The sequence below is a fragment of the Neofelis nebulosa genome, chromosome 6, assembly GCF_028018385.1.
Source record: "Neofelis nebulosa isolate mNeoNeb1 chromosome 6, mNeoNeb1.pri, whole genome shotgun sequence".
Taxonomy (NCBI): Eukaryota; Metazoa; Chordata; class Mammalia; order Carnivora; family Felidae; genus Neofelis; species Neofelis nebulosa.
The window spans coordinates 72,024,968-72,050,919 of NC_080787.1; the positions used below are offsets into that span (position 1 = coordinate 72,024,968).

The window sequence follows — 25,952 nt, forward strand, 5'->3', positions numbered from 1 at the left end:
ATATCTGAATGCCAGTTCCTTTTTCTATTAAAGGAACAATTCAGGGGCACCTGGGTGGCTCAGTCGGTTAAGCAGTCGACTTCGGCTCAGGTCATGATCTCGCAGTCCGTGAGTTCAAGCCCCGCGTCGGGCTCTGTGCTGACAGCTCAGAGCCTGGAGCCTGTTTCAGATTCTGTGTCTCCCTCTCTCTGACCCTCCCCCATTCATGCTCTGTCTCTCTGTTTCAAAAATAAATAAACGTTAAAAAAAATTAAAAAAAAATAAAGGAACAATTCAGAAATTATTGGCAACAAAACAATCTACTGTGCAAGCACTAATTTCTTGTAAAACTAGTGTGCCGAAGAACTGAAAGTGTGTGTGTGTGTGTGTATGTGTGTGTGTGTGTGTGTGTGTGTGTGTGTGTGTGTTTGTGTGCATGCGTTACAGACATTAAAGTGCAGAGCATATATACCCTCACCACTGTTTACATACTGGATACATCTGTGTTTCAGAGAGACCTGCATCTCCTTGCATACATGTATTTCACGTGCACTGTAACACATGAAGAGCTTTGCTTCCTGATATATTGTTCAGCCTTCCCAAAACAATAGGTAAGTTGCACTTGTAAATGATCTGTGAGTAGTGTTTTGAGGGCAGCTGGAAGCAAACCTGGTTTGCTGTCACGACCATCGTCAGTGATTGTGTTTTGCGCTTTGATAATAAGCATCTTTTTTATGCGGAAAGTATCAGTCATCAAGTTCACAATTCTTCCCTATTTGAAATATGGTGTGTGTTGTTTCTCAATGTTGACTATATGCCTGGATTCAGATGACCGGTAAATATGCCTGCCTATGTTTTCAGAATTTTCATAGAGTGGACACAATTTTGCTTGAGAAAGCAATCCATTTCTCTTGAGACAGATTAAATTATAATCTGCATAGTTTTAGTTTTTAATTTCCTTCCCAATCTTGATAGTTAAATTCTTCATATCCGTCAGCCAGTAATTCAGAATCTCTTTTCCTGATTATCTGGAAGAGAAATAGTTTCAAGAACTTACGAAATGCCATCTGAGGTCAAATCAATATTTCATTCTAATATTGCCTCCGCTGGTGTTTGAAAGAGTATGCTTGCCATTTAGGATATCTTCTTTGAAAGGTTTGGGGATGCCCTCCAAAATATTCCTAACTTTATAACCTAGTAGGAATGTATTCCATCTCTTCTTAAACCCATTTAGATTCTCAGGCTGAAGCATCTCTTAAAGCAGAGGGGGCAGTTTGCGAATTAAAGTCACCACCTTCCCTTCCAACCTCAGCAAACATGATTATTCCATGCTGCTGCTTCATTTGAAATGTGGTCCTTAAATCTACCTGGCACTGTAGGATTTACTTAGCGTTTGCTTCATCCTGGACATTTTATTAATAGCAGACATGGTGTTTCATTGTTATTTTATGGCTCAAGACTGAACTTCTTCTGTCTTTCCAATTTCCTTTGTTTCAGGAAATAAATACGGCACACATTAGTCCCGTGTGCACCTGGCTACACGGAATTATGATTAGTATTTGGTGTGGTTGCCTCAGCATTCTTGATTGTATATTGATGGTAATAACTTGTTTCAAGTCCAAGCTTTGATGCGTGTGTTTCCATCCAACACTATAGATCTCGGGTAGAGTGGGAACTGGCTGATTATCACTCCCTTTTACAAAACATCAAAGACTAGGTACAATTTTTGAAACTAGGCAATTTTAGGATAAAAGTTGTCCAAGGTATTTTCTCGGAAGGTATTTTTTTTAATCTCTATATTTAACCTGGTTAGAGATAAGTTATTTCCCTTTGTAAAACAGAATTATTTTAGTCAAATAAGTTGGATGAATACTTTGAAAGGGATACCTAGGACACTGGAAGGAATATTTATCTGAGGATGAAATTATAGGAATTTTTGAAGTTACCCATTGTTCACAAATCATGTGTCTTCTATATATTTCTCTACATAAATTTTTGCTTTTGCTCATTGTTTGAAATCAAAAGAAGATACAAGAATATGCATAAAATGATTCAGTTCCAAGAATATGAGTTATTATGAAAATTTCAACCTGTTGCAATGCATTTGATAAATGGCATGTATATTTTTATAAGAAAAAGTGAATAAAATACTTGGCTTGTTTTTCTGTTATTTTATTACTTTGCCTACACATTTCAGATAATGCCAGCCCTCTGTCTCTATCTTCCTTGCACCAACAAATCCCCTTACAATACCCCCTGCCCTTACGTACTCAATTAAAAAGCCCAGCAAATAAAGGCAAAGTGCTCTTTCTTATCTCTCTTTAAAACAAGAGTCAGACCTAGAAATACTTTAAATTTTCTTAAAAATTCAGTAAAACCAACATGTAAAAGTATTACTTTACCTTGTTATTTTGCTGATGTTGGAATTTTTTAACACTAGTTTTGTATGCTTGATTTTTAGAGTGACCTGGTGACCTACAAAAGAAAGCAAAAATATGGTATTTTATTTCCTGGGCTTATCAACATTGAGAGCAACTACAACTTGCTACTATTTTTGCTTTAAAATGATGACAACGATGAAAATGGATCGCCCATTCTTGTAGGTGCTGCCAGTGAGAGCCGAAGAAGTGTGCTCTCTGCTTCTGCCCCTGAGTCTCACCTCCCAGTTGGCTCACCGTTCTTGGGCAGCGGTCTCGGAAGGCCTGAACAGAGCTCGAGAGAAAGATGAGGGATAACTTCATTTCGCAAAAAGTGGAATTATTTCTTTTCTGAGTTATTTTTAAAGTCGTGAGTCGTGGTTGTTGAACAAAAACCACAGGTAATGACATTTGTTTGTACAATTTAAAAACAAAAGTTACTTTATAATTTGATGTATATAATTCCACGTTTTTTAACATACATATTATATAATTTCTGATGGTAGTGTATACACCTTTTGCACCTTGCCCTTTCCCTCTCTACATTATAAAATGGGTATAATATTTGGGGGATGTTCTGTGACATATATTCATTCCCTTATCAGTAAACTGTTTTCTTTCTCCCAACATTCTGTCCATAATAATTTCAGGGAAAGGCGTAGAGATGGTGTCACTATAGGAGGAAGGAAGCTGCTATCCTGGAGGTGTAGTCTGAGGAAATAAGTTCCTTGTTCCTTCAGCATGTTTGGTTCCTACTTGCCCTGGTTGGGTGATTTGGAGGCTCTGAGAATACTAAGGGATGTGTAGGTGTGTGGGGTCAGAACTGAGAGATCACAGGTGAGGTAAATATGAGATAGAGGCTTTCCACAGGGCCTGGTGAGGCAGGGAGAGTCTCCACACCACCACCCCCCCCCCCCCACTCCCCATACATCTAGATCCATCTTGGAGAAAGGATAGGAAGGGAAAAGATTTTTAAGGCTGATTATATATTCCAAAGGAACTGAGTTGCCTAAAGTGATTGCTTCAATTGTTAATCAGATGAAGTTTTAAAAATTGGATTGGACTATATTAAACTCTAACTCCTCCCTCTCTTGGCTCCTCCCCTCACCCCCACTCCTTCTCCATCCAGTGGAGAAAGTGCTCTAAGGGAGTTAGGAACAGCTACAAGAGATGAAAAATGGACCCCTCCCCCATCTGAGGTGTAGCAAGTGAGTAAATCTGGGATCTTACTGTAGTAAGACAAGTACTTCCTTATTATAAAAATCTCCTCAGAGGGGCGCCTGGGTGGCGCAGTCGGTTAAGCGTCCGACTTCAGCCAGGTCATGATCTCGCGGTCCGTGAGTTCGAGCCCCGCATCAGGCTCTGGGCTGATGGCTCGGAGCCTGGAGCCTGTTTCCGATTCTGTGTCTCCCTCTCTCTCTGCCCCTCCCCCGTTCATGCTCTGTCTCTCTCTCTGTCCCAAAAATAAATAAAAAACGTTGAAAAAAAAAAATCTCCTCAGAGATGTCACTTTGCATCATCATTTCCTTAATCTGGCTCCTGTATTAGGAGCCTATTAAATTAGGCCCATTAAGCTGAAAGACAAAGTGAAAAGTTTTAGATCTGAGGAGGAAAAGTCATAATTTATTTACTATTAGATCTAGATTTGTATTTTTGGAATATGTATAATAATAATTGTGATTAATGAAAGTCAAACTCATTAAGCTTTTAAAAAAGAGACCTTTGAAAATGAAAATTTTGTTTATTCTTGGGAGAATTTTTGCCAAGTTCCATACAACTGAATCTATCTACAGAACATCTACAATTGAAGGAAAGGAAAAATGTATGGAGTACAGTCATAAATACTGAATGGAGGAAAAGAAGGAAGAATAAAGGTGAAAATACAATGAATGAAGGCTTGGCAGTGGAATGACAAAGAAAACAAACTGAAAATGTTTGTTGTGACTCAATGGACTCATCTGTTCAGCAAGGCCCTTGCCCTCAGTACAATTTCCCATCTCTCCCTTCATTTTCAGGTAGACTAACAAAATCGCAGCTGAGTTTACAATTCTTGAGAGGGTGCTGCTTTCGGTGTTACATCACTTTCATGTCCTCCACAGATGTGCTTCTGCGTTAAGGCTTGCATTCCAGACAGGGAATCTCAGGTTGTGTTTAGGGGGCTGCCCTTTGTGGATAATCATCAACCAGCTCCAACCATGCTAGAGGCAGGGTCGTTTACCCAGAAGAGCGTCTAATTTATCCCTCACCTAAACCAGTGGATGTATTCTGATTATCCCCCTTATCTGAATGAGAAATTTGAGGTTTAAGGTTGCCCAGGGTCACAACTAGTTGGGGTAGAGCTGGAATTTTAATTCCAAAGCCTCCAGACTTCATCACTGTCTTTGTCTATGGTTGATAAGGTGTTAAATTGTCATGTAAGTAAACCTCATATAAGTAAACTGTCAGAGTCACATAAACGGTGGCATCCTGTGAGGAGCAGGAGGAGGTGGCGAGGATCCAGGGGGGCCCCTCAGCACCACTATGCTCAGGGGTCTTCCACGCTGTCTGAGGCAGTGCGCGAGGGCAATGGGAATTGTCCTCATGCTGAGGAGATCCGAGTTGAGCATTTAACATTGAGCAATTCTTGAGGCACCTGGGTGGCCCAGTCGGTTAAGCATCTGACTTTGGGTCAGGTCATGATCTTGCGGTCTGTGAGTTTGAGATCCACATTGGGCTCTGAGCTGTCACAAGCCCAGCATCAGGTTCTGTACTGACCGCTCAGAGCCTGAAGCCTGCTTTGGATTCTGTGTCTCCTGCTCTCTCTGTTCCTCCTCTGCTCATGCTTTCTCTTTCTCTCTCAAAAATAAACATTAAGAAAAAAAAATAACACTGAGCAGTTCTTCTTTCCACTGTTAACTGCAATAGTAGCTGAGTGCATCTGTCATTCCACATACGCGCTATGCTTTTCCTTACATCTTTGAGTGAACCATACAAAATTGCCAATATTTGATGATTTGTTAACTGACAGAATGTTAATGCCACACAGTTGAACCTACTATACTTATAAGTACATAGTTTAATTATTAGGTTATTACATAAGGTCTATTCTGCAATTTACTTTTCTCATTTAATCAAATGTCTTTTTTTTCCCCCTATGGCAGCTCCAGTAGAGCTATATCATTGCTTTCTAACTGCTGTGTTCCTTAGTGACTGACACACTATGCACGATTTAACTCTTTCTCCATAGATGGGCATGATTCAAAGCAATGATGCTGCAAACATTTCTATAAACATATCTTAGTGCACAAATGCAGTTATTTTTGTAGGAATAATTGTCTAAAAGTAGAGTATCTGAATCAAATGAAAACTTTTATGGATACTAACAAATATTTCTTGATAAAAGGTTTTTCTAATTTATACATCCACCAGCAATGCTTGATAAACTCGTTTTCCTTGCGGGTGCCTGGGTGGCTCAGTCGGTTAAGCATCTGACTCATGATTTCCACTCAGGTCATGATCTCACGGTTTTTGGGTTGGAGCCCCGCGTCGGACTCTGTGCTGAGAGCTCAGAGCCTGGAGCCTGCTTTGGATTCTGTGTCTCCCTCTCTCTCTCTCTGCCCCTCCCCTGCTCGTACTCTGTCTCTCTCTCTTTCTCTCAAAAATAAAATAAACATTTAAAAAAAAAAAAAGAACTCATTTTCCCTGACGTTACCCATACTGGATATTATTTATTTATTTATTTATTTATTTATTTATTTTTACCAAACTCACCAACTCACAAATGCTATCTCTATTGTTTTTGGATTTCCCTGATTATAGTGAGAGTGAGCATCTTTTCCTACGTTTTCTTGGTCATCTGGATTTCTTATATGAGTTTTTAAGATATAAAATAGGTTGTAAATATTTTTCTCCCACCTTCTTAATATGTTAATTTTATTTGTGGTGACTTTTTTCCTGTAGAAATCCTCTTCTTAATGTCATCTGGGATTGGTATCTTAATTAGGGAAGGTTTTTTTTTTTTAAGCCCAGGATTATTAGAAATGGTTTTAAAGATAGTTTTCCTCAATTTTCATAGTTTTGATTTTAGATTTGAATCTTTGCTATAGAACTGATCTGTGTAAAAAGTAATTTTATTTTTTTCTAAATAGAAGGTCAAATTGTACTCTTACCATTATTGACCAGTCCATACTTTCCACTGATTTGAAATGCTCAAAATAAATTCCGGTGCCTGTGTGGCTCAGTCGATTAAGTGTCCAACTTTGGACCAGATCATGATCTCACAGTTCATGAGTTTGAGCCCCGCACTGAGGTCTCTGCTATCAGCGTAGAGACTGCCTGTCTCCCTCTCTCTCTGCCCTTCCCCGTCCCCCCCCCAAAATAAATAAACATTAAAAAACTCCCTAAATATAAGGATCTATTTGGGTTTTATATTTATTCTGTGTATTTATTGTCTTAGTGCTCTAAATATTATTTTATGTATTATTCTCTTACAGAGAAATCTCTCCATCATTGTGCTTCCAAGATTTTCTGTTGTTCATTTTCACTTCTGGAGGATTTTAGGAACAATGTCAGATTCCATTTAGAATCCTGTTGTGATTTTAAGTGAGATTAACCTGGAGAAAGTTGACAGCATTATCATAACCCTCACTCATCTGAATGGACATTCTGTGCTTTATGTTCTTTGTAAAGATGCTTTATAAACGTAATTTCATATGCCCCCTGCAGGAACCCAAAAGGTTTGATTAGTCTCAAAAAGGTTTGATTCAATGAGGGAATCGAAATTCTGAGAAGTAATTGGTTCAAGGTCACTTGATTAGTAAATTGCTAAGCCAAAATTTTAATCACAATTTGACTCCAGAATATTGCTTCTTAACCATTATTGGATAGTTGTCTTTAATGTGTCTTTAACTTTAAAAGAACAGGGTTATGTTTCAAGAAGAGAAAGGCTAAATCTTTCTAGGCTCTTTTTTTTAAGTTTATTTATTTTGACAGAGAGAGAGAGAGCAGGGGAGGGGCAGAGAGAGACTGAGAAAGAGAATCTAAGCAGGCTCCCTGCTGTCAGGCTCCATCTCACAACTGAGATCATGACCCTAATGACTGAGCCACCCCGGCACCCCTCTCTTGCTTCTTTATTGAGGAACTGATGACCATGAGCTCCCTGGTGGGAAGTTAGAGACTGTGGCCACTAGAATGAGTAAGAGGACAGTTTTAAAAAAAACCATGATGATCTACTAAAGATAGGGGTACAAGGTGGTCTAAAAGCCTGAGGAAATGTTCAGGTGTATGTATTTGGAAACTCATGACTGGGAAAGGTGAGACAGGCTCACGAAGAAACTCTCCGAGGTCAGAGTGCACAGTGTGGACCTTATCTGGGTATCACAGGATTTGGAGAAGAATCGGGAGGCTTCATGTTCCCTGACCGTTCATAACGCCACCTACACCCTAAAGTCTGGGTCATGAATCCCTCCTCCTTTTCCCTCTTCTTAAGAGCTTCTCTTAACCTTTCTGTTGGAAATAAAGATTGACTAAACACAGCAGACCTAAAGAAAGGACTACTATGTAATCATTAAAGATGACGGTATGGAAAATATTTAATGCCATGGGGAATGTTCTAAGTACAAAAGCTGAGTATAAAACCAGAAGCCAGTCTGATTCCATTTTGCTTTAGAACATTCTATGTAAACATTCTGTATAAACATATACATCAAAAGATAATAATAGCTAATAGGGTGAATATCACATGATTTTTTATCTTCTTGCTCATAATTCTGTATGTTTTCCAAATTTATTATGATGAAAACTGTCTTTACAAATAGGGGGAAAAAACCAAATACACACACACGCACGCACACACATGCACACACACCTCAACACCAATTAAGGTGGTACACCCAGACGTACTGCATCAAAAGAGAGCCTAGCAGGGTCCAGCCATGTGTTTGAACAAGTCCTCCTCTGGAAGATTTTGATGTTCACTGGAGATTGAGAACCATGTGAGTTTAAAGGGCCATATGCATTCATTCTAATGACAGGTTTCTGAAGAGCAAGAGTAACAAATCTTTGGGTCTACAAAGTTACTGTACTTGACCTACCTGCACGGAGCTCCCTTTCCCTGGATGACCTCACATCCCTCTATGGGGGTGCAGAGGCCAGAGTCCCGGCGGTCCAGGCGCGCCTGGCTCTCATACCCTGGTCTGCAGCGACACTCTGCTTCCTTGGTCCACTCATTTTTTACACACTGGGCAAATTCGCCACAGGCCAGGAATTTGCAAGGGTCTGCTTGATCAGCTGTAAGATATGGGACAGATTTAAAACAATTTTTTTTAATGTTTATTTTTGACAGAGAGACAGAGCATGAGTGGGGGAGGGGCAGAGAGAGAGGGAGACACAGCATCCCAAGCAGGCTCCAGGCTCTGAACGGTCAGCACAGAGCCCGGATATGGGACGAATTTTAATGAATGCATGGATTCCTGAGCAGTGGAACAGGCAGAAGTCAAAGGCACGAGACCAAATATATTTGCCATCACTCCATTTTGGACTGGTTTGTACAGCAGTGATAACATCACTCCATTTTGGACTGGTTTGTACAGCAGTGATAACAGACTGGAATGAAAAGGGAAACACACATTTCTGTATCTTTGAGTTTATGACAATGATAACATATTTACTCTGAATATAATCATGAACAAACTTGGTGGTGCATCAGAATCAACTAGAGGCCTTGTGAAACAGATTCTTGGCCCTAGCCTCAGAGTTTCTGATGCAAAGGGTTTGGGATGGGGACTGAGAATCTGTAGGTCTAGGGAGGTCCCTAGATGATGCTGATGCATCTGATCTGGAGAACACACTTTGAGAACCACTGCAGTAGAGAATTAAGGTTTTTTGTTTGTTAGGTTTTTAAAGTAAGCATTTTCTGCAGCAATGAGTTATGAAAGTATATATTTAAGATCAGGTGTATACCTTGTAAAGTAGTCAAGTAGTCGTTTATGTGGACAGTTTTGAGAACTCAGGACAATTTACTGCTTTAAAAAATATCTTTCTCTTAGTCCCTTGCTGATCCCTCTGGCCCCAGTGTTAGAGATCTTTCCTTTGGGTTAATCGTTTTTCCTCTATTAAAATTCAAGTGGATCTCTAGTTTCTGTTTTGTTTTGTTTTGTTTTGTCACTGTTCTTTTTTACTTTAAATTCTGTAGCTGTGTCTCAATTTTTTTTTTTTTTTGTAAATGAGAATCTCAGAGTATTTAGCTCAGAAGGCCTGTGGCCCCTGCCAGCTCTTCCCTGTTTTTATAGAACTAAGCACACTGAACTCTCAGGCAGAGAAGCAAATGGCCTGCGTCCCCCAATGCTGATGGCAGACCCAGCCTCTGGGCTGAAGACACTTCTTCCTTCTGCCCTGGAAGGAGCTCCTGCTGAATCACAGCAGCCATTTATCTTTCAGATTGTTCTTTCAAAAGGAACATACTCCATGCAAGGAGCTAAGGCACAGGTAGCCATGCATAAAGCTATTCTTCCAAGAAGCCTAGGGGAAGGTAAGAAATACATACAGATATTTCTATAGGAAAAGCCCCGTACCTTGTCCAGTGTAAGAGCTGTAAGATGAGCTCTAAATACAAGTTAGAGAAGAGATCGTTTCAATTATTTAAAGTGAGTTGCATTTGTATGCGCAAAGACTAGGAAAGGCATTCTAGCTGGACCCAGCAGCATGAACAGAGGCATAGAGGAGGGAGAGCAACAAATATGAGAAAAGAGAGCCAGGAAAGCCCAGTTTGGAGGCAGCAAAACCTTGTGGACTGGAAGGAAGGGAACTAAGACTGGAAAGGTAAGTTAAGGTCAAACTCTGGTAGGTCTTGAATGCCATGCTAAGGAATTTGGACTCTCCAGGCAGGTGGGAGCCATGGAGGATTTCTGGGCAAGGGAAGAGTATGATCAGAATTGTGCATCAGAAGACATGTAAACACAATTTAGAATTGTCAGAATTAGGATGATTTCAGTAATCATCTTGTCCTGTATTCCCCATTTTTGTTTGTTAGGTTTTTAAAGTAAGTCCCCCATGGGAACATTTGCAGAACTCTAAGTCAGCAGGATTTACTAGGTTTTATACTAGAAAGAGGTTGGTGCCTAAATAAGTACTTTTTGTTTTCGTTCTTTGTTTTTTTAATGCAGGGTGAAATAAATGTAACAGGTTTCTTTCTCTTTCCCTGGTTTCTCTTTCTCTTTCTTCCCTCCAATCTCACCCTCTTCTCCTTTTACTTTTAAATCTCTTTAGGGTCATTAATAAGCTAACGTCTACTGTGAATCTTCAAGTGGAGAAGAACATAGCTGCTTTGCCGAATTTGTTGCCCACATAAGCTCTGTGTAGGGTCACTGGGGGGACATGGCATGGGGTGAGAATTCCAATAAACCCCTTCATTCACTAGCCTGATCCAGCGCCTCCCTGTGGTGGAAGAAGTGATAGTGAGGTAGATTAATAAAGCCAGCCCAAGCTGTGGGCATGAGCACTTCCTTGAAAACATATACCTGGGTCTCCCAGCAAGGTAGACAATGCTAGAAGACTTTACGTGAAGGTCTATTGCTCTGCAGCTTGAACAAACAGGCCTGACTACTGTGAACTGGCTTTCTCTGCTTCAAAGTTCCTAAAGTTGGCCATGTTGTGGGATCCTTGTCATTGTTTAGAAAATGATTCAGATTTACCCTGACAACCCAGGTGATTCTCATGCAGGACCTGGTTTAATAAATAACAGCTGTCAGCAACTTTACACTCAAGACTTTTAGTCTTGAAAACACAAGTCAGGGAGGAATAGAGGCTCCACTTCCTTCTCTCTGCAGTGGAGAAATACATTAACTCGGAAAGCTGACTCAATGTACAGATTCTAGTCCTCTGAAGAGTAAAGGTGTGATAACCAAATGAGTTTCCCATTGAAAAAATATTACCGATTTACCGTAATTTCTTTCGGCCCCGCCCGACGTTGTCTACGCACCAGTAAGGCTGAACAGAATGCAATCAGGCAAAGTTGGGTAAATAAATTTATCCAAATTTGGGGGCCCTGGATCAGATATATTTGAAGAACAAATGCACCTTGTTTATAAATAACTTGCTTTTCCCATGGTATTTATTCAGGACAGGTCTAGAGAGAAGTAGGAGACTTCAAATCACTGAGCTTAGTTTTTGTTTGCTATGTATACCTTCTTGGGTACTAAGACAACATTCACGGATTCAACAAATACCAACTGGGCCCTTCAATATCTGCAGCAGTAAGAATTTCAGACAAACTAATTTAGTCTTGAAAACACAAGTCAGGGAGGAATAGAGGCTCCACTTCAGAACAAAAGTTTAGTAGAAATTTTTTTTTTTAAAAACTCTTTTCAACATTTACTTATTTATTTTTGAGAGAGAGACAGAGCGTAAGCAGAGTAGGGGCAGAGAGAGAGAGAGGCACAGAATCTGAAGCAGGCTCCAGCTCTGAACTGGGGCTCGAACTCGTGAACCTCAAGATCATGATCTGAGCTGAAGTCAGATGCTTAATCCCCTGAACCACCCAGGTGTCCCTAGTAGAAATTTCTTAAGTAAAGCTTTCCCTATGCTTTATTTTCTTTCTTTGTCATATCTTAAAGACATTTCTCCTTAGAATGACGGACTCATTCATCATTCACTGTAGGCCACATGACTCTTTTCCTCCTCCTTAACACATCCCCAGTGCTTTGCACAAAACAAAAATAAAATCAGTCTGAATTTCTCGCTCTCTGTTCTTGATTTGGTCAATACTGATAATGTAAACATTATGTAGTAAAAACCTGAACTGCTCTGTTCTGAACACAATCTGTAGCTTGGAAAGAGAGAGTTCAAGGAGATTTGAGATCAACAGTTGATTAGGAAGAGAATAATTAGATGTCATTTTCTAGAAGAATATTTTCAAGTCATAATCAAGCTGTGTGTGGATTAGAGGAAGGGAAGTCTCCATGATTGGTGTATAGCCTAGTTGGTCTATAATTGCCCTAGCTTCCTGGATTTGCTTAAGCCCTCTTTAAATACATTATTTTTATGGTGGGCTCTATAGAGAGGTTTCTTCACGAGCCTGTATCATACCCACCAAGTATGACTTGGTGTAGCCCCTGGGCTTACTATAATTGCTAGCTGGCAAAATGACCTAATTTTCTGTCCTTCACGTAGGGAGCTCTTCTGCACAGCAAATTTGACAATCTCTGTCCAGGGTACTTGGCCTTAGTGTGTTGAGCAGTGTCAGGGTCTGCGAGTTTGCAGATGGTGGGAAAGTTCCATGTCCATCCTGGCACCAAGAGGTCCTAAGCCTAGTCTTTAGCTTCCTATGTGGATGCCAGAGGTAGTCAAGGCACTGTCATTCCATTTCAGGACTTGTTCCCAAAGTAGTCCTAGGGATCATGATCCTGCACTCCAGCTTCACCAGGAGCGCAGTGACAATGATTTACATAAACAGGGAGCTCACATTTATCTACAGCCATTTTGTGTTTGGCATTGTGTTGGGCACTTCAAACAAGCCTTCATTAATATTCACAACTTTCCTAAGTAGATACCACTGGCCTCATTTTCGTAAGCAAGAAAACTCAAGTCCATATTAGCTAGTAAGTATAATCCCAGATTAACATCCACATGTCTGCTTACAACGTTCAGCTTTTGATATCATTCTAGTGGTTTTCAAATATGGGGTTTCCAGGAGAGACCTTAGGGCTCCAATGGGCGAACAAGGGATGGGGGCAGGCAAGCATGCCAGCATGTCCACTTGTACGGGTTTACATATCAGACTTCCACGAATGCTTTGAACAAAGGCTCTCTTAACTAAACTGAAGTTCAAAACCATCGTCTGCCAAAACTCCTCCACTAGACAGAATGTTTCCTTGTACAAAGTACCGTCTGACACCACAACTCCACATTTGTTTCTGTTGCTAAAATGTAACAGCAATAAACATGGCTTGAAGTAAGTGAGCTGTCACATGGGGCTTGGAAATACTTGTATCATTCTGAGATTTCCAGTGTAAGCACATTTTATGTATTAGTTTTTTCCCTGGATTTGCTTATATAATGTCTTTCGTCTGTATGCCAAAGGTGCTGAAAAGCATTCCCAACTGGTTGTGGAGGAAGGATGTCCCCTAGCTCTTCATCATGTGATAAAAAACATTTAAATAAATGTTCTTTGCCTGCAGGGAACACTTTGAGGAATTTTACAGTTCACATTAAAAGTCCTGTCTTCTCAATAGATGCTAAAAAAGCACTGGACAAAATACAGCATCCTTTTTGATAAAAACCCTTAAAAAAGTAGGGATAGCAGGACCATATCTCAAGATCATAAAGGCCATAAATGAAAGTTCCACTGCTAATATCATCCTCAATGGGGAAAAACTGAGAACTTTCCCCCTAAAGGTCAGGAAGGATGTCCACTCTCACAACTGTTATTCAACATAGTGTTGGAAGTCCTAGCCCCAGCAATCAGACAACACAAATGAGTAAGAGGCATCCAAATTGGCAAGAAGAAAGCCAAACCTTCACTCTTTGCAGATGACATGATACTCCATATGGAAAACCCAAAAGACTCCACCAAAAAACTTCTAGAGCTGATACATGAATTCAGCACAGTTGCAGGATATAAAATCCATGTATAGAAGTCAGTTGAATTTCAATACACCAACAATAAAGCAGCAGAGAGAGAAATCAAGGAATAAATCCTCTTTACAACTGCACCAAAAAACATAAAAAACCTAGGAATAAACCTAACCAAAGAGGTAAAAAATCTATACACTGAAAACTATAGAAAGCTTAGGAAAGAAATTGAAGAAGACACACACAAAAAAATGGAAAAACAATCCATGCTCATGGATTGGAAGAAAAAATATTGTTACAATGTCAATACTACCCAAAGCCATCTACACATTCAATGCAATCCCTATCAAAATAATATCAGGATTCTTCACAGAGCTGGAACAAACAATCCTAATATTGGTGTGGAACCAGAAAACACCCTGAATAGTCAAAGTAATGTTCAAAAAGAAAACCAAAGGGGTGCCTGGGTGGCTCAGTTGGTTAAGCGTCTGACTTCGCTCAGGTCATGATCTCACAGTTCATGAGTTTGAGCTGACAGCTTGGAGCCTGGAGCCTGCTTCAGATTCTGTGTCTCCCTCTCTTGCTGCCCCTCACCTGCTCACTCTCTGTCTCTTAAACATAAATAAACATTAAAAAAAAATTAAAAAAAAAAAAAAGAAAACCAAAGCTGGAGGCATCACAATTCTGGACTTCAAGCTATATTACAAAGCTGTAATCATCAAGACACTCTGGCACAAAAACAGCACTCTGATCAATGAAACAGAATACAGAACCCAGAAATGGAGCCACAAAGATATGGCCAACTAATCTTCGACAAAGCAGGAAAGAGTACCAATGGAATAAAGTCTCTTTAGCAAGTGGTGCTGGGAGAACTGGACAGCGACATGCAGAAGAATGAACCTGGACCACTTTATTACACCATACACAAAAATAAACTCAAAATGGATGAAAGACCTAAATGTAAGACAGGAAGCCATCAAAATCCTAGAGGAAAAAGAGGCAAAAATCTCTTTGGCTTTGGTGACAGCAACATCTTACTTGACATGTCTCCAGAGGCAAGGGAAACAAAAACAAAAATGAACTATTGGGATCTCATCAAGATAACAAAGCAAAGGAAACAATCAGCAAAACTAAAAGGCAACTGATGGAATGTGAGAAGATATTTGCAAAGGACATATCAGATAAAGGGTTAGTATCTAAAATCTATAAAGAACTTATCAAACTCAACACGCAGAAAACAAATAATCCAGTGAAGAAATGAGCAAAAGACATGAATAGACACTTTTCTGAAGAAGACATCCAGATGGCTAACAGACACATGAAAAGATGCTCAGCATCACTCATCATTAGGGAAATACAAATCAAAACCACAATGAGATACCACCTCAAACCTGTCAGAATGGCTAACATGAACAACTCAGGCAACAACAGATGTTGGCAAGGGTGCAGAGAAAGGTGAACCCTTTGTACTGCTGGTGGGAATACAAACTGGTGCAGCCACTCTGGAAAATAGTATGGAGGTTCCTCAAAAACTTAAAAATAGAACTACCCTATTACCCAGCAATTGCACTACTAGGTATTTATCCAAAGGATACAAAAATGCTGATTCAAAGGGGCACATGAACCTCAATGTTTATAGCAGCGCTACTGCCAATAGCCAAAGTATGGAAAGAGCCCAAATGCCCATCAACTGATGAATGGATTCAGAACATGTGGTATGTATATATAACAGAATATTACTCAGTGATTAAAGAGAATGAAATCTTGCCATTTGCAACAATGTGGACGGAGCTAGAGTGTATGATGCTAAGGGAAATAAGTCAGTCAGAGAAAGACATGTATCACATGATTTCATTCATATGTAGAATTTAAGATACAAGACAGATGAACATAAGGGAAGGGAAGCAAAAATAATATAAAAACAGAGAGGGAGACAGGCCATAAGAGTCTCTTAAATACAGAGAACAAACTGAGGGTTGCTGGTGGGGTGTTGGGTGGGTGGGAAGGGCTGAAAGGATGAGAGGCATTGAGGGGGACACTGGTTGGGATAAGCACTGAGTGTTATATGGAAGTGATGAATCACTAAACTCTATTCCTGAGTTTAATCAAAACTATTTTGTTTTGGTCCTGTTCTCCAAGCAGCTTATACATTCATAGATTCTTGATGGTCCAAGAGTGTCTTTTTCTAGTCATGTTTGTCAGGCCTGAAAACAGACTCTCCTGGTCTGCTAGGCCTTTGAGGGTCTCAGGGGCTCATGTTACCAACTCCAGTTCCTAGCGCACCGCCCTCTTCCCTATCGCTGCAGAGTGTCCTGTCACTTGCTCGGTAACCTTGGGGCTGTGAATTGACTGACGGCCTTTCTGCCGTTCTTTCTCTTCTTTATAATTTCATTCTGCCCTTCTCTTACACCGTGGCAACACTCACGTGTGGGACAGGAAGTGAAGTATCCCCTTTGATAGGGTCCTGTCCTAAGGCAGAATTTCAGCTCTGTTTGGCTGAAACTCAGGCTTCACCTGGGCTGAGGGCCCCTGAGGTCTTTTTCGTGGACTTCCCCTCCTCCACCAGGCCATTTCAATGTGATGAAGGCTAGTGTACGCTAGATGGCGCTCAATAGCAAAGAAGTAGGAATAGATTTAAGGGATGAAATTTTAAGAGCCGGGACTGCTTCCTCCTTAAAAACCACTGTGCAGTGAGCGCCGGTGGAGGAAACAGAAGTCTGGAAGGAATTGGCGCGGTGGCGGAAGGAGCTGCAGGGGACGGCTGATAGAGCCATTATTACTCTGTGATTACCGCGACAGATCCGGCCTGGACGCCTGGGGGAATGTGGTGGAAACTCCTGGATCATCTTTTCCCATTCCCAAAAGGCACAGCTTGGGCTGCGGAGTTCCCAGGCAGGCGGGCCCGCCGCGCCCTGGCGCCCAGAGTGACCAAGCTTCACACCTGGACGCAGTGACCAGATTTCCCACGAGTCGGCGTGGGAGTAAACCTGGCCTCGCGCGCGCCTGCCCGCTGCGGGGACGGGTGGGACGGGGAGAGGAGGCGGGGGTTGGGGTGGAGGGGTAGGAGGAGGGGTAGAGGTCGGGGCAGCTGTAGTGCCCTTTCTCCAACCCTCCCCCCCAGCTCTTAGCCAAGGCTTTGAGGTCCTGGTTTCATATGTGGGGAGGAGGGGAAGCGTCATTTCTTTGCGTCCCAGTCACTGGTAATCTGCAGGGCCCAGGACACATGGCTTTAGCCCAGCATACTCTTAGGTGCTGAAGAATGTGTTTTAAATTCTTTTATCAGAATAAAAAAAAAAAAACCCACCAATTAATATAATCCAAGTTGGATATATTCATCTTTATACCAATGCAGTCATAGGATATACTTTTCAGTATTTTTATTAATTAATATTAGTGTTTTTATTACTATTCATGAAAGGCCTAGTTAAGGCAGAACTGGTAGTCTGTTTCCTTCTCAAGATGTGAATATTACTTTAATACAGTGCTTGGTGCTTAGCACTTAGTAATTTGAATAAACATGGCCCTCCCCTGAGGGTTCCTTTGAGATACGATGCAGGGGCCTCACCTTCCACACTGGCCCACCTGCTTTATTTTCCCAAATCCTGAGAATATTCTGGGATTTGCTGCACCAGCAGAGGGAGTGAGTCTGCTTATCTCTGCTGTCAGTGCAGAAGCCTCCAGGAAATGCTCTGGGCACTTCCCAGTGACTGGCTGTGGTCTTGGGAAAGTAGGTTAGCATCTTTAGGTCTCATTTGGCCCTCCTATAAAATGGGTTCTTTAAACCAGACGATCGCTGATGTCCCTGCAGCTCAAATATAAATCTCCCATTCTAGGTGTCCTACTGGAACAAGACAGCAGGAACATTAGCTGGACACGCTGGCACAAACCTCCAGAACTGTGGATGGAATTCAGTGATTAAAAGAACTTTAAGCGGCACCTGGGTGGCTCAGTTGGTTAAGCATTCGACTCTTGATTTTGGCTCAGGTCATGATCTCACGGTCCTGAAACTGAGCCCCACATAGATTCTGCGCTGATCATGGAGCCTGCTTGAGATTCTCTCCCTCTCCCTCTGTCCCTCCTTGGCTCTCATGTGTGAGTGCTCTCTCTCTCCAAAAAAGTTTAAAAAAAAATAAAAGAACTTAAAAAAATCTATATATAAGTTAGCGCTTCATTGTTTTATTATTTTATTATTGGCCAAAACATGTTTAGCTTATGGCTTCTTGCTGAAGGGCTGGATTAGGGTGAGAATAATCATTCAACAATGAATAGCACACAGCATAGCACCATCCATGTGCTTGAAGCTTAATACACATTTGTGGAATTAAATAAACTAGTAATGGGAGTTCTTTTCTGGTTTAAATGGACATGTAATATGAAAAACCTTGAATTTCACTTTAATTTGCCTCCATTCTCTAGAACAACCACCACCAACTATGTATAGTAGGCTCTCAGTAACTCTTTTATGAATGCATGTGTGAATGCCTTTCCACTCTTGCCCCGGATGAGAGGTTCCAGAATTATTTCTGCTCTCGGTCATTATTTATATCTACCAAACTGAAATGTTTTGGGTGCATGGGTGTTAGGGCCTGAGTGTCCCAGGATCAGCTGGCAGAGGGAGCGCTCAGATAGCAGGGGCTGTGGGAGGCTGTGCAGCTGGGCTGAAGCCCAGGCTTCCCTGCAGGGTGTGCATTAGGGGGTTCCATGAAGGACTCTAGGAGCATCTTCAGGAAGCTCCATGGGGAGGCTCAAGTGTGGGATGAGGGCATGGGTTGAAACTCGAGAGGGCAAAAGGTATCTGGCAGTCCAGCCAATACTGGGGTTCCTTAATGAAAGCAGGTGTTAACGGAAAATCCCCAGGGATGGCATCCCAGGGAGCACGGGACAGCAACAGAGTAAAAACAGGAGCCACAGACACAGGAGATGGGGCCGGGGCAGAGGCTGGGAGAGTATCCTGGAAGGAGAATTCCTGTGGCTGCTTCAGCTTGGAAGGGACCCCCTGGCAGAGCCAATAACTCAAATATAGGGGACGTTAGGAAGTTTGGGACTTTTTTCTCTCCTCTCCTCTGTTTCTTTTCTTTTTTCTTTTCCTTTTCTTTCTTTTCTTCTTTTCTTTTCTTTTTGTTTCCTTTCTTTTTTCTTTTTCTTTTGGCATTCTAAGAATGTAACAAAATATTATAGGCTATTTCACTTGGTGAAATGTGACACCTAACAATTCATTCAGGATTAATTAAACTTAAGTGTGTTGTCACTTTTTCCAAATACATTAAAAACCCTTTGTATACCCAGCAGGAGGGTTGATAAGGCTCTTTTTATAAAGAGGCAGTAAACAGACTTGAAGCAAGCACACAAAACTGCCATTGAGTTCCGGTGACAGCACTTGGTGATTGTGTGACCCGTAAAAGGCAAGTTACTTGCACTCCTCTGAAACACAGTTTTTCCAACTGTGGAATGGGGAGAAATCATACCTACTTTGCATAGTTATTTATTAAGATTAAAAATGTTGATAGTGGCTATTACTGTTTTACTGTCATTGTTGTGATAAGTGACATCTACCACTTTTCAGAGCTGGCAACTAAATGCAAATCTTTCAAATTATGCAACTTTCCAGAGAAAATGAGTTTGCCAATTCACATTCTGGCTGGAAGCATCCTGGATGCCAGAGTCTAATTAATTTCAATGTTTACCATTTACCAGCCTTGAAATCTGCCCATATTTGAGGAGACTTCTTAGGAATTCAAGGAGAGAATAAGTTAGAATAAGTATGTGTAGTTTTGCATGTTTGAAATCTTCAACCTGCACAGCTAACTGGCATAAAAGCCCTACATGCTTCTAGAGAATTTTCATAGCAGCCTAAATGAAAGATGATGCTAGTTGCCAGAGATGCTGGCAGAATAGTGAGCAAGCTGTGATTTATTCAGTTTTTCAGTTGATAAATCACAGATAGTTCTAACATTGGTTTATACTTTCTATATCATAGATTCATTTATTCAGGTTGTTTTCAAAAGGTGAATGGCAAACCACACACAGTAATGACACTGTGTCACTTCTACTCCATGTCTGTACCTCTGCAGATATTATTTGGCCTAACTGATTAATAGCCCTCATTTAGAGGACACATCCAGGAATTCAGATGCTGATCTGAATGTGGAATGATGCCCCCCTAGTAGTCTCATGAGAAGTTTCACAATGTCTCTTCTCTTTGGTATAAATGTAACAATGGAATAATACTTCCCCCTTCTCCGCATTACTACCATAAACTACATTTCCACCCTGACATTAGGCCAAAAGAAAATAAATGAAAAAGACTTGATTGGATTTTTTGTCAAATTTTGCAAATAGAACTAAATAATTGGTCTGTCTGAGCATTGCCTGTAAATATAATAAACTCAGGGCATAGAGAGAAATGGTAAATCCTCTGACCAAGACTGCCTTCCCCTTGCCCTCTGCTTGACTAACTCTAGACCCCTGACTTCCCCTTTCTTAGTTTAGAAAACTTGTAATTGTAAATTCATTCTCTGCTCGTTTGAGATGTCCATCATCTTTGAAGCTTCTTGCCAGTATTACAACTCAAGAGTGTCTTTCTCAAGGACCTAGGAGCCTCTCTTTTGAAATGTAACCACCAAAGAAGATAGCACCCCCTATCTCCAGTGTCTGTGGGAGGGTAGGAGCCTTGCTCTAGGTTTTAAGACAGGAGGTGGACAGGGCATGCTGACTTTCCCATTTTCCATTTTATCCCAACCTCACTAAAATCTGGCCTCAGCTCTTGCCACTCTAGCAGACTGTTTCTGCGAAGGGTTCTGATGACCTCTGAACCGTCAACTTACATGGCCTCTATCCACTGCTCTCCCGCTCTTCTCTTTCCTCGGCTTCTGCAACACCGTCTTTGGCTCCTTTCACCAACAATCCTTCTATTCCCCATTAAGTGTTGGGGTTTCTCAGAGATTCAGTCCTGATTCTCCTTTTCTCCTGCCCTGTACATTGCCCTGGGCCATTTTTTACCTGTTCTCTGATTTCAACTGAGGTTTCCCAAATGTATACTTTCAGCACTGGCCTCTGGTCTCTAGACAGCTACTTCATAGGATGGAGGGCAGTTCACCAAATGTCCATTTCTGTAAAACTCATCTTCCCCAAAACATTTTTGGAGTATTTTTATATCCTTAAGATAGTTTATTAATTTTTGCTTTATTTTTTGCATTAAAACATTTAAATGAATTAATGTATCCACCTTTTGTAGCTACCTGTATATTTTTGCTAAGTAGTTCCCAAATTGGAAGTATTTTATGAATGATAAACTCTACGTTTTTATTTTGTAATTTTGAGAATACTTTAAGGGCTGTTTAGTACTTAGTTTGAAGACTTTTTGAGTTTTACAAGATTTTATTAAAGTTTAAACTGTAAAAGACCACAGTTATAAAAAAAAGAAAATAAAGAAAAGAAAAGAAAAAAGAAAAATAGGACACCAAAGTAGATATAAATAGATTGAACAGGAGCTTTTAGACAACTTGGCTTTAAACGTGCTGGCTCAGCACACCTTTCTCTTCCTTCCAGGCTGAACTCTCTTCCTTCCCTACTTTGTGTCCCAAGCTGCTATCACAGTGAAATAACTGAAGTATCCTGAAATTTCCAGAAGTGTCTGCATCTTCCTCCAGCCGTTTTTGGAGGAGCCCCTCCTCAACCTCCCTGCCTGTCCTCTCCCCCCACCCCCCACTCCCAGGATTTGCCAAGGTACCACACTCAACATCGCCATCTATCTAGGAAGCCTGCCATGACATTCCCTGGCCTCTATAGAATTAATTGCTCTGTTGTGCTTCATAACATTTCTGTTCATGACCTGATTATTGTATTTAGTAGACCTGATTAGAGCTTTTTGTATATGTGTCTGTTTCTCTTGGTTGGTAGGCTTTAGTTCCTTGAGGCAGGGATTCACTTTGGGGGTTCTGATGCCTGTAATAGTGCCTGACTGGTACCAGATAACCCCTAAGTGTTTACTGAATATATGAATGAACAGGGTCTCAAATCATGATTGCATTGTCATTGACTTGTCTAACTTCTCTGTAACAGCAAAAATAAGGGCCAGAGGGAATAAGAAGCTGGTGGTTTAAGGAAACCATCCAACATTTGGAAATAAGGAGAGAAGTTGACCACATAACCTTAAAAGTCGTGCTGGAGCACTAACAATCCCCTCTGGTAAATAGGGATCACCTGTGGGCAACCTTGCCAGCTGCCTACATTTTTATGGTTTCTGGGCTAAGACCAGTTTTAGTTACATAAGTACCTACATAATATCCTCGATTTTGCCTTTTGGCTCCCAAAGCCAAATATTTACCATCTGGTTCTTTAAGACACACTTTGCCGACCTCTAAAAGGCAGTAACTTTGATTTACCATTTACTTTTGGTTATAGCATTTTACAACTCCATAGAGTTAGAAGTTATTGTATAGAAAATGGGTAAGATAAGATGATTATACTTTCTCTTTTCTATTTAGCATACCATTCTTAACTCATCATTCTCCTTTTTTCTCTGGCTATATAAAATTCCCATTTCCAGAGCCTCTTTAGACCAGATTCATCACCCTAATGATTCCCTTATTAATGAGTGAAAGCAAACTTTCACACCTGTTTGTATGAAAATTATGTTTTTTCATGTTTTAAGGGTTATGCTCTGATAAGGGTTGGAGGAGGAAGGGATGGTGGGGCTGGAGGCTCCCAGGATGGGGCAACATTGGACACTCATGAGGCAGGAGATCCTCCGGTGTTCTATAGCTTAGTTCTGATCTCTTGTTCCTCCCAAGAAGATGGTAAGGGAAGGGCAAGGGATAAGACACATAGTAAATGTTGCTGTATTTGGCCATCCTGGTTGGGAGAAGGTTAAAATTATAGGATGCTTTCTCTGTTTTCCAAGGATAGATTCCTGGGATTTTCTTCCATAGACAAAGCTAGGTATTTATTCCTGGCATACAGTATTTCTAGCAGCTGTCCTTCTCTCTAAATATTTCCTTTTTAAGTTTTCTTTCAATGAGAGTTTTCTCAACAGATTGGGCCAGTACTAGTGAGTTCAAGTAAACACTGGCAAGAGCAGACCTGAATCGGGGAAGTTTCTTGTATTTGCTAAAATGACCTTCCAGAATTATCTGGGATTTTGATTATAAGTGCCCCTCAGACCTCTTTTACTACATGCTGGGGGATGGGTACTGCTGTACCCAAGCCTTAGACACTAGAAAAGACTATGCCAGCAATAGAGCCACGGACTGTGTAAATTGAAATTTGAGTCCTTGTTGTCCAACCTATGTAATTATCTTCATTTGGGGTCCAGGGACCTGAGAGGAAACACGATTAGTTGGTTGTACTAGGAGGACATTTTAATCAGCTTGCTTGTCAATCACCATGACAGCTTACACTCCAATATACCACCAAAAGGAGAAAATCTGGATCAGCCAGTCACATTGAAAACCTGGGAGCAAAATACCTGTCATATTCTAGATTAAAGAAAGAAAACAGGAAGAAAACTATTGAAAATCATCTGCATTTTAAAATCTAGACACTCATTTTTCTTTTCTATTATCATAATACTAATATTGTACTTATTCCCTCAAACTAAAATTATACAGGATGATCGATGCTAGGAACACTTTACTGTAACTACAGGGCATTTGTTTGTTTGTTTTAGAATAGCACTTAAAAAAATTTTTTTTTAATGTTTATTTTTGAGAAAGACAGAGCATGAGCGGGGGAGGGGCAGAGAGAATCCGAAGCAGGCTCCAGGCTCTGAACTGACAGCACAGAGCCTGACACGGGACTTGAACTCACAAACCTTGAGATCATGACCCGAGCCACTCAAGATGCTCAACTGATTGAGCCACCCAGGTGCCCCTGGAATAGTGTTTTAAAACTCAGCTTCAGGAACTTTTATAAAATAAGGAGATTAATAGATGTAAGAAGTTCATTAACTGTGTTCAGAAGCAATGGTTTTGGGTGTGTTAGGGTCTGGACTGTCCCTGCCTGGATTGGACCAGGGTGTGAACAGGGATAATTGAGGATGAGGTGCGAGTGTTTGCGTGTGTGTTGTCTAAGTGGGTGCCTGATGGCTGCTCGCTCTTGGGTGGCCCCCTCTCCCTCCTCAGACCCTCCAATGGCAGCTCTTGCTGCTGCCACTGACACGTGTGTGGCTGGCATCCTGCCTCTCCAGCTCTGGTCTGACAAAGTTTCTCCTGGACCAAGCTCTACTCAGCCTCCCCTGAAATTCTCAGCTTGGCCTCCATTTTTGGGTTCTAGTGTTTCTCTTTGTTGTCCAATTTTAGCAAGAATCCGGCTGAGCTGGCTTAGTTAGAATCCCCCATCCTTTACATCTGATCACCCTCAATGTCTAATCAGGTTTCTCATTCTCCACCCTCCCTCAGGTGATGTGCGATCATCCTGGCCTGCCTTTAGCAAGAATCCTTTTAGGTTGGGTTAGCCAGAATTCACCCCTTACCCTAGATGTTTCCTCTTGGTAAGTTTCCATCTATTGCCCACCACGCTGCTCTTTGGCTATAAATTCCCACTTGCCCATGCTACATTCAGGGTTAAGTCCATTCTCCCCCACCTCAAGGCCCCACTGCAGTGGTTCCTACATATATCAAGATGGCCGTCCTTGAATAAAATCTTTCTCGCCATCTTAACAAGAGTCATTGAATAATTATTTTTTGATGGTACTGGCTGTCTTCATGGATGCTCAGCCCTCGCCACCACCAACTACCACAGGCTGTCTTTCACTGCCCAAGACCAGCCCAGAGGGACTAGAATTCTCTACTTTTTAGAGACCAGGTCTCAATGAAATGGGACTTAAAGGAAAACTGTGCTTTCTGCATTATGCCTTAGTGATTTCCAGACTCATGGAAATTTGCAGCTAAGTGTGGCATATCAGAAAGTGCTCATTACAAAGTCTTTCTGAATAAAAAAGACATATGTCTGATCCCAGCATCCTTCTAAAGTGTCCCTCTTTGGTCATCCTGCAAGTTCCTTTGGGCAGGGACTGACTTTCATTCATCAACGTGTGATCCGGTGGTGGATGGATGTTTATTGTTTTGGATCAAGCATGTAGAATGTAAAAGATGGTCAAGGTCTGATAATCAAGCACTAGCTGGTTACCTGGGTGAGTTTACCCTTGCCTTTGGTGAAATAACTAAACCAGGATCTCTAGCTTCAGGTGGAGAAGCGCACCTTCACTCCTTGCCTGTCCCTCCTTGCCTGCTCATACCTTCTACTTTCCCCACCTCCCCACTGTTGGGAAGGAATGCTTTTGGGGGCAGGTGGACCCAGTGGCCTCTTACAGTAAATAGGAGCCCTTTTAGATATTGGATTTATCCATTTTGATTTAGATAGGGAGTTCATAAAGTTTCTTGTTATTTATTTTTAACTTTTATAAAATCTGTATTTGGCTTTCTAATTCTGCTGGGTGTTGCAAATATTCTTTTAGTTAATCCTCATGACTGTTTACTGTCTCTTTTCCAGTTGTGGAAATTGAGTGCTGCTGTTAGTACATAGGATTCACATTCAGGACTATGGCCTTCCAAAGTCATTGCTATGCTGTGTTTCCTTCCAACGTCACTAGGGCCTTATGCATCCGTGGCAATGTACCGCCAGCTTCCTGCTCTCTTTCTAAGGTACTACTTAAGTGGCACCTCCATTGAGAAGCCAGCAGGACACCCGAGTTCTCCCCTGTCTCAACTTGGCTCTTTATATTGACCTTCTCATTTGTCGGATGGGTCTCTAAGCAGATTGTCAGCTCTCCAAGGGAGGAAGGAAGAGAGGAAATTGGCCCCTCACCTCTGTTAGGCTTTCCAAATTCTCCTATGTAAGTCCCTGTTCATTGCTTTCAATTGACTGAGGAAATTGGTCTCCTGACCCTAACTGCCAGGCACTCCCTGGTTCCTTCTCAGTTCTGAGGTAGTTTTTAGGGGGAGAGGCAGTATATTACCAGCATTTAGGAGGTCTTTGATTTCTTAGGGGGTCCTCAGGGCTTTCTTAGCT

The 25,952-nt window shown here is 41.2% G+C and overlaps 1 protein-coding gene across 3 annotated transcripts in view; it reads right to left on the minus strand.

Moving 5' to 3' along the window:
* Positions 1-405: 405 nt before the first annotated feature.
* Positions 406-25,952, minus strand: part of IMPG1 (interphotoreceptor matrix proteoglycan 1) — a 132,121-nt gene continuing 106,574 nt past the window's right edge. For all 3 annotated transcript variants that reach the window (XM_058734519.1, XM_058734518.1, XM_058734517.1), the window contains 3 exons: positions 8,468-8,663; positions 2,382-2,454; positions 406-1,007 (listed from right to left, as the gene is read on the minus strand). In XM_058734519.1, the coding sequence (XP_058590502.1) occupies positions 930-1,007; positions 2,382-2,454; positions 8,468-8,663 (347 nt within the window). In that variant the 3' untranslated portion in view covers positions 406-929. The remainder of the gene's footprint in view (positions 1,008-2,381; positions 2,455-8,467; positions 8,664-25,952) is intronic.